Consider the following 9,413-nt stretch of genomic DNA (forward strand, 5'->3'; position numbering starts at 1 on the left):
CTCTCTTCTCTGTCCTGCTTACAGAGCATTTTCTATTGCGGTTGAGTAACTGAAGCGGCTACATATGTCCAGAGTCGCCCCCCTTCCCTAACTTACAGGTCGTGGAGTAGAGAGCATTGTGTGCACCCTGAGAGTGCTCCCACCGTCCCCTAATGCCTCAGTATGCCCCAGGTTTGGGGTTGAACATTGAACACAGAAGAGCGTGCCAGTTCTCATTGTGCAGTCCTGCTTTTAGGCTTAAAAGATTGGCTTAATGACGGTATGAATTCAGGTCTCATGGTTTCCCGATGTCAAACGCCACCTAAAATGGACCAGAGTGAAATTGTATCAGATGTCCTCGGAAGTGGCCTATGTCTGTGGGGATAACCATTGCTGAGTCTACCGGGCCTGTGACTTATTACATTGCCTAATCAATTTCTGTGTGCAAGTGTGTTTTCTCTGTTGAACAGTTTCATTCAGCAATGACAAAGTTTGCTTCACTGGATAGATCAAACTTATGTTATGTTATAGTGTCCAGAGCTTTCACTCCATCTAATTGAATAATATTGATATACTGTAATGAGTGATGGTGCAATGTAAAGTAATACTGAGTTATACTTCTTAAACTGAGGGCTTGCTTTTTATTGTTGCTAGTTTTTTTTAATGATGCTTTTGTTATTGGTGGCATTGCTGGGAAATTGTGAATTTCAACATATTTCTCACTAATCATATATGCCACTTCAAACTTATTGTTTGAACAATTTGAAGGAACAGGCTACTTATTTCAAGTGACTTTATGTAAAGAATTGTTTCAGTGCCTTTTTATGTAGCCTACCGTATGACTCATAGTGGCATAGTGGTTAAAAAAGAGCAGAAGAAATCAGAAGAAATATTGCAATTAAATTAGTTTAGACAGCATGACATCAGAGAGTAATTAAACTGGTTTCGTTGGAATTCCGTTTCCAATTCCTGAGCTCAGGTTTGCGGAGAATTCTGAGCACCTGCAGGTTGCAGTGAGTGAGCTATTTTCACTGGACGTGGTTCAAACTTTGAGAGAGAGAGAAAAAAAAACACCGACAGCATTACGCCATTCTTCCCTCTTGGAAAAAGAGGGATTTAAACAAGTCTCTTACAAGATATCGAGCAGAATTGCTGGACTCTTAAGCAGTCAGGTTGGTCTTCCAAATGCAAACTATTTTCTCGGATATCTATACCGGAAAGCAAATCCAGAGGTTAACAATTTGCATCACTATGGTACTGAAGAACGGGGCAGAGGATAACGGTTTGCACTATTTATTTTATCCCAAGATACTTAATTTTATCCCAATTTTTCTCCTTTCCAAACTTGTTCATGATTACTTACTTAAGTCCGAAGACGATAGTGTGCATTTCTCCTACGTCAAAATTCAAAGGAAGTTCAGAGGATGAAAGTATTGAAACGTCTCCCTCTTTTATTGGGGTGCTGGACTCTTTTATACCTCAACTTCGTCTCAGTGTCTACGGGCCTTCCAGGCGAGGGACAACGCTCAACTGCGAGGAGACCAGGCACGCACACAGACGTAGATCGAAGCGGGAGTACTGCATCGTTAATGGTGGGGAACTATGGTGCTACGGGTGGAAAGTCTTCCAGTGGAGCAAGGATCACACGGATCCGAACTGGACCCCCACTGATAAAGGGCGAGTCCTCTAAAGCGCAATCCGTGACATCAGTGACAGGCGCAAAGAGGACCGCAAATGGGGTGGACAGTCGCTCTGCGGCACCCATCAATTTGGGACGCAGGGAAGCTGCGCGTTCTTGGGTACCGGGAGATGGAAGCCGACCAGCCTCCGGTGGCGCGTTTGCCCCCGCGGCACTCAGCGCTCATTTAGGAAGGAACGCGGCGGCACTGAGCAGCGGCAAGACGGGTGCCAGGACAGTACCGGCTGCCGGGAGAACTGGACCGGCGCGCGTCGTGTCCGCGCAGAGAGGATTTTCGCCCTCGGCGCAAAGAAGTTCTAAAGTTCTACCGAAAGCTGACAGAGACACGCCGAAGCACCCGCTGGTGACGCCGCATGATTACATGCTGTCGTTATACTGGTCGCTTTCAACAGGGGAAGTGAATACTAGTGTTTTACACGAAGCTGGCCTGGCCAACACCATCACCAGTTTTGTTGATAAAGGACAAGGTATGTGAGAGCACAATAACGATGAGTGTTAAACGCAAGTGGACCTCCAATGTTTTGCTGTTATTTGCTGACACATTAGTCTCAATGTGTAGGCTCCTGTTGCTGATTGTGTTCTAGACTCATACTTGAAACAGTTCATTCTTAGCCAACTCTTGCAATCGTTTAATCCTTCAAAACATAGACATACCTCTCTGCACTGTGCACTCACAGACAATTTGCACAAGATGACACACATAGCCTACCTATTTCTATTAAGATATAATTTAGCCCAGCGTGAGATGCCTCTCAAGAAAGCCAATGAAAATCTTTTTGGGAAGTATTTCAAAAGGGTAATGCGGATCGTCACCTCTCGCTCTGGCGGTTTTTTGAGCTTCTCTGTCTGCATGTCTGGCCTGTCTTAGTCAGTAGGCTAGTCCTCTGCTTAGCCACCGGACGCGAGATTTACGGCTTCTCAAACGTAAATAAACTCTCCATGAGGCTACAAGTAGGTGGCCTCCGTGTAATGTTTTCTTTTCGGTGTAAAACTGTTTAAAGTGATGTTTAAACCACGTCAGTTTAATATTCCTAGCTGCTAAAGGTTTACATTTCAAGCACCTAATGTACTTTTAATTTGCACTTTATTTGTGTAGCTTGTCCTTTGAAAATTGTAGATGACCTCCTTCACATGGGGGTGGGAGTGGGGGGGATGGGGGAGAGAAAATTGAAGCCTGCATATGTTTTTGGTCTGACTGAGAACACAAATGGATGGATTACTTATGGTTTTCTGCTTTTCATTTCATCAAAACTGCCTCAACTTTAGAAGTTTCACTCTCAGTCTCTATGACATATAATATATCAAGCAAGAACATCCAATCACAAACACCCTCCTAAACTTGAGTGCTTTCCCGCACTCATGCGCACACACACACACACACACACACACACACACACACACACACAGCCAATTATCTGCCCCCTCAAAATGACGTTTTGAGTTGTCAGCTCAGGTATGTTTTTTTCTGGTGCTCATGGCACATGCCATATGTCATGCTGGTGGGCCCACTGGTAAACAGCTGCAGGTTGATAATAATGGTGTGTTTACAATACCTTGTGGTCCGCAGTCTGGACACGTCTGGTTCTAATATACTTTTGAAAGCAAACGTTGCCTGGATGAAAGTGACTCATTTCATTTGTACATTGCTACACCCTCATATTTTCTTGCTTGAAGAAAGACAGAAAAAAAAACTGGGGAAAAGATTAAACATTTGGTGTTCGCCACAGAGGTGAAAACGAGAGCTTTTGGCCCCTCGAAATGAGAACATGTCCAAGTACAGGAAAGGTGACTGTCCGCTCTGTTTCTCCGCAGATGACCGTCTCCCCCAGCTGAGGAGGCAGCGGTACTCCTTCAACATCAGCTCGCTGGACAAAGAGGGCCTGCTCGGCGCCGAGCTCCGCATTCTCCGCAAGCGGCTGACCGAGCCACGCAAGTCGCACGCCCCGGGCGGCCCCGTCACCCTGAGGCTGTACACCTGCGCCGCAGGTAAGCAGAAGGCCTCCCTGCTCCAGTCACGCCCCATCGAGGACCACGGCATCTCCAAGTGGGAGGTGTTCGACATCTGGAAGCTGTTCAAGAGCTTCCGGAACGTGCCGCAGCTCTGCTTCGAGCTGGAGGCCTCGGAGCAGGGGCGCGGGGGAGCGGCGGACCTCAGGAAGCTGGGCTTCGGCCGCGCCGGCCGCCAGACCAAGGAGAAGGCCTTCTTCGTGGTGTTCGGGCGCACCAAGAAGCGCGGCCTCTTCTACAACGAGATCAAGGCGCGCTCGGGCCACGACAACAAGACGGTCTACGAGTACCTGTTCACCCAGCGCCGCATGCGCCGCGCCCCGCTGCCGCGCGCCAAGAAGCCCGTCAAGAGCCCCAAGCCGCGCTGCAACCGCCGCCAGCTGCACGTCAACTTCAAGGAGATGGGCTGGGACGACTGGATCATCGCGCCGCTGGAGTACGAGGCGTACCACTGCGACGGCGTGTGCGACTTCCCCATCCGCTCGCACCTGGAGCCCACCAACCACGCCATCATCCAGACCCTCATGAACTCCATGGACCCGCGGTCCACCCCCCCGACCTGCTGCGTGCCCACCCGGCTCAGCCCCATCAGCATCCTCTACATAGACTCGGCCAACAACGTGGTGTACAAACAGTACGAGGACATGGTGGTGGAGTCGTGCGGCTGCAGGTAGCGAGCCATGTGACGCGCGTTCACAAACCGATCGGCGGAAGACTGTTATCCTTCGCTCCCTTCACCCACGATAGAAGAGAAAAAAGACATGAGTGAAAGACCATTGTAAACTTCAGATCCACTTGTGTTTTTTTTTAGGGCACTGGACTTCTAACACTTGGTATATGTGTAAGCTAAAGAAAGTGACTCTTTCTATGGTATACTGTAACAGAGTATTGTCTGTTATTATGGTAAACTGAAAAGCCTGGGTGACTTAAGTGGCAGAAGTGGCAGTTTTCTGAGTAGCTGAGGACACTTAAGTGGAAGATTCTGGAAGTATGAAGCCACTGAGTCAACAGACCATGGCTGTGTCTGTGCCATATTGACAGCTAATTCTATAGAATGCATATACTGTATGTGAAATGCATATGTAAAAAAAAAGCTGTTGTGTACTTCTCAAAGCATCATCTATAAATCTATTTAACTTGGTGTCTTGGAGTGTACATGTCACCTACCATTTGGTCACTGTTGAAGGAAATAGTTTTTTTTTATGGAAAAACATTTCATGCTCTTACTTTATATAATGGAAAACATTACAGTGCTTTGGACCAGTATTCCATCTCGTCACCAGAGGTTAGCGGCACACCTGTTTTCTTCACTTTTTAAAGCACTTGGACCATGGGAAGTGGACATCTGTATGTCGTAGTCCAAATCACTGTCACCTAGGTAACAATGGCTGAGGATCAAGTGGGTCTCCCTTGTCTCCATTATGCACCATTTCACAGTTGTCAGTTTCGGTTTGAACTCCTCTGTTTAAACATGCGCTACTCTTTCACTGAAACACATTCTGTTCAAAAATGTCGCTTCGATTTTGACAACTTAGTAATGTCGGTCGATGACAGTTGCGCAACAATTGCTCTGTGTGTCAAGATGAAATATAGCATCTTTGAAGTTTGCTAGGTTTCCTCTAGCAGAGTGTCATTTCCATCACAAATAAAGGTCAGTGAGGGAACTAGGAGACATTTGTGTAACTTCATATTATCTTCATTTAGGATCCAAAGGCTTTCAGCTCTCAGTGAAGGCCCGTGGCAATATTATCTCAGTCAAATTGTCGGAGATGTGTTGGACGACAGAAAATAGGAAAACAAGAAAATATATGAACTGAACGGTGCTGACACCAATTTACAGTGGCAGGAAAGGCATTGCGTCATTGCGTCATAACACACTCTTAATACTTGATCATTGGCAAATGGAGAATGTTCCTTGCGCGTAGCTCCTCAGAGGTTCTCTCAGAGTCCAGTTATAACTAGTACTGTATGCAGAGGCAGAGCTCACCAGAGTCTCAACATGCTGTGTCATTTTCTCTCATGATTGCAAAGACAATTGCTGCTGTTCATTTGTGTCACCTGTGTCCAGGAGACGAGGGCTCGTGTCGGACTTCTGCACCAATCAGGTTGTTTCTGCACATACAGTCAGGATTTACGGATTTGTGGCATACCTATGTTTCCTAAATAAAAAACATATCAACAAGAGATTTCACTCAACAGTGGTTCTTCAAAACTTGCCCAAATGAGTGGATTTGTGTGCATACATGCCCCCTGATAGAGCCAGGCCTAATGCGATTATGTCCTATGGAATATGTGGAATTCTTCTTTTATGAAAGCTGAAATGTCAGCACTACCAAATGCACAAATTGTTTAGAGGATTTTGTTTCATTTGTCACTGTAAGTGGCTCAGGATTGTGGCAAAGTGTCAAACTGCATTAAATGGTACAGGATCAGATGACATGGAAGAGTGGTGCTATGTGTCGGGACATAATCGGGAACACGTGCTCGCTCATATTCCAGGGGAAATGTTTTTTTCTTGCAGAGTAACCTAATTGAACACAACTTTAATTGCAAAGTTGTCCTGCTGCTTTTCCTCCCTTCACTCTGGTATTTCAAGAAGCTGGATGACCGTGTGTGTATGTGTGTGTGTGTGCATGTGTCTGTGCAAACAGACTTCTAAAGGACACCCAGTAATCCCAGTTCCCGAGACGCTCACTTTTATAGACTTGCTGTGGCTTTGTCCAGCATGAGCGTTCCCTCCGGCCCAGAGGTCTCTCCTCCGCAGCTTTGCATTTTTTCTGCTTTATTATCAGATCTGGCACGGCCTCCCTGACCAGTGTTTAGCATTTTGTAAATGCAGTCTTATATTTCCTTGACAGATGTTGGAGGAATTTCACTGTGTTGCAGGCCAATATTTGAAAGAGAGAGAGAGAGAGAGAGAGAGAGAGAGAGAGAAAAAAAGTAAAAAATGGGCAAGTGAGTATAACAGAGCGAGCTGGACAGAGAGCCAGAGAGGAATGGGGAGAGGCAGAGAAACGGAGAGAGAGAAGGAAAGAGTGTGAGAGAGAGAGAGTGAGAGAGAGAGGGGGGATTACAGAGGGAAAGAAGAAACACAGAAAAGAGTTTTATCTGGCAAAGAGCGTGACACATGCATACTCGGTTGTGTTTCAGTGATTGGGTGCCAGGATCTTAAGGGGCACTCTGAACACATGTAAAAGCCTGGAGACACTCTTTACTCTCTTACAACACAAATGGCTGGCGCTGTAGGAGCGTGTTATTCCGGGGAGCGCACTGGTCCCTTGCGCCTGACCTCCTACTGTGAATCTGCTTGGCAAACGCTCATCCACGGGGTTGTGCAACTGACTCCCACTGGAATGCTTTTACAGGAATAGCAAAGGTACGAGCTGAATTGTGTGAGTGTGTGTGTGTGTGTGTGTGTGTGTGTGTGTGTGTGAGAGAGATGGGCCAGACTAACTATCACAAAGTAGTGCAGTGGAATGCATGTCCCAGTGTGTAATGGTGCAGCTATGTCTATTACACACACATTCTTGCATGCCTTCGATTACTTCTTCATCCCCTCTCTTCTCATCACATTAGCACTGTCTCACACGTGTACACCTCTCCCTCTCTTTTTTTCTTCCCTCTCTCTCTCTCTCTCTCTCTCTCTCTCTCTGCCTCTCGGTGCAGTCTCGCTCTCTATCACACACATGCGCTCCATCACTCACACTCACACACACATACACACGTTCTACTCACACACACATGATCATCCACACAGGCCTGCCTTTGTCTGCCTCATACCGCAGCCAGGTCACCTGTCCCGTTGAATTTTGTCTGTTGGAAATACATTTAGCAGATTAGACAATACCGATTTTCATCATGTTTAGTCGGCGGAGAAAAAAGAGAGAGAGAGAGCCTGCTGCTCACGGAGGCGGAGTGTGGGCTAATGGATCAATGGCATGCATAGTTCCACGTCTCGAGTCACATGTTTTTGGCTGGCGTTTCCTCGCATCAAGGCATGCCTTGGGAGACAGACAATTTTTCTGCCTCCTTCTATTTGCGTTCTCGACACCGCGGCCGCCTAACGCGCCACTTCGTCATGGCTAGACATATTAATGGAGATGTTTGGGCTTTTGTAATAAATCTGTGTCTCACATCTGCAGAGGAGGGGTGGGATTGGGGGGGCGGTTTGGGGGGGCAGTTGTGGGGGGGGGGGGTATGGGATGGAGGAAGAGGAGGAGGAGGTGGTCTGTTTAAGCTGTGTTCCCCCTAAAACACTGCCAAGTACCTGTCTCTCTGACTTTGCTTTCTTTTCCTGCCTCGGTTTCCAATGTGGCGAACACCTGCAGAAATGCATGGACATTTCCAATTGTCACTGAAAATGGACTCTCTCATAATATTTGCAGGCCACCCTGGGGGAGTATTTATTTGCCCATTTATATCTTTTTATTGTGTTTATTGTAGTATGCCAGTGGTGCTTTCTTTTCTCACCGGAGCTGAAATTCCGGGGCAAGGAGTCTCAGAGTGATCTCTCTCTCTCTTTCTCTCTCTCTCTCCCTCTCTCTCTCTCTCCCTCCATCTGGGACAGCCAAGAAAAAGTACTGTCAGACACAAGGCTTATCTCAGGACATGACTTTGCCCCAGGATTAGGTTTAGTCATAATACTCAGATATATTTTTTAGCTGTGCTAGTAGTAAGGTAGTGTGGTAAGTGTTGGATTAAAGAAAAAATATGCTAGATGTGAGAGCTATAGACTTAGATATAACTTTTTGCAATCAAACCATCCAAAATGTGAATATTTAAAAAGTAAGTCACATTTCAAAGTTACATTGACATTTTTGCCGTCCATAAAAACTTGATGTAAATTTAGCCTCTGGATGGCACTATTTTCTCTAGCAGGGTAATCCTGCTCTACTCTAAACAGATAAAAGGTTGTTTTATCATGTGTCCAAGGTAGTCGTCCAAGGTAGTAGTAAGCATGTAAATAGATGTACTTGTCGGGGTCAGGATTTGTGCGGTGGCTTGGTCAATGATGAGAAGGGAGTTGGGTGAGCTGCTTGAGAGACACAAATTCATGAACTTCTGATTCATGGACAGCAGCTTTAAGCTGTCTGGAGTGAGTAACAGAGCTGCGTGTTTCATTGAGTTTATAGTCAACATTTCCTCTTTTGAGGGCCATGTGAACATCTGCCACTATTCTGTTGCCATGCTCTGAAATGACATGGAATTAGACTGGCTTTAAAATTAAATACTACTTGAAGAAGTAGTCTTTTAAAAAAGAAACAAAATAAAACAAAAATATAAAAACAAACAAGCAGAATAATGAGCTGACACATGTCTAAGATGATCAATGGGCACTTGGTACATTTATACTCCTCAAAATAACTTAATTGTAAACTGTTCCAGTGGCTCTCCAGAGCACCGTGGTACACTGGCTTGAGCTTTTTCATCTCCTAGAGGTGAAGCGATCCCTTCCTCAGCGCTAACCGCTGGGGCGAGGTGAGGCTGGAATGAGTTTGTTATTTATGAACAGGAAAGCGCGGCATCCCCTGGGACTCACCTGGCTCCACATCAGCCGTCAAACCAACCCCCCGTGGAGCCTCATCTGGGGTTCAAATGGGATACAGGTACGTTTGGTTTGATTGTATTGCACTTGGCCGCACTATGAAATTTAAGACGAGTGAGTAAACACGCCGTGATGCCATTTTAAACAATGCCTGCCCGTTAGTAGTTGAATAACTGCCTAAAC

At 46.2% G+C, this 9,413-nt stretch overlaps 1 protein-coding gene across 1 annotated transcript; it reads left to right on the forward strand.

Moving 5' to 3' along the window:
• Positions 1-1,155: 1,155 nt before the first annotated feature.
• Positions 1,156-5,269, forward strand: gdf5 (growth differentiation factor 5). The gene is made up of 2 exons (XM_062545109.1): positions 1,156-2,145; positions 3,491-5,269. The coding sequence occupies exons 1-2, from the start codon at positions 1,404-1,406 to the stop codon at positions 4,357-4,359; spliced, it is 1,611 nt and encodes a 536-aa protein (XP_062401093.1). The 5' UTR covers positions 1,156-1,403; the 3' UTR covers positions 4,360-5,269.
• Positions 5,270-9,413: the final 4,144 nt, after the last annotated feature.

The sequence above is a fragment of the Sardina pilchardus genome, chromosome 9, assembly GCF_963854185.1.
Source record: "Sardina pilchardus chromosome 9, fSarPil1.1, whole genome shotgun sequence".
Classification (NCBI taxonomy): domain Eukaryota; kingdom Metazoa; phylum Chordata; class Actinopteri; order Clupeiformes; family Clupeidae; genus Sardina; species Sardina pilchardus.

Coding starts and splice junctions, on each gene's coding strand:
- gdf5 (XM_062545109.1), top strand. CDS start 1,404: ATGAAAGTATTGAAACGTCTCCCTCTTTTATTGGGGTGCTGGACTCTT. Junction 2,146..3,490: donor TTTTGTTGATAAAGGACAAG/GTATGTGAGAGC, acceptor GTTTCTCCGCAG/ATGACCGTCTCCCCCAGCTG.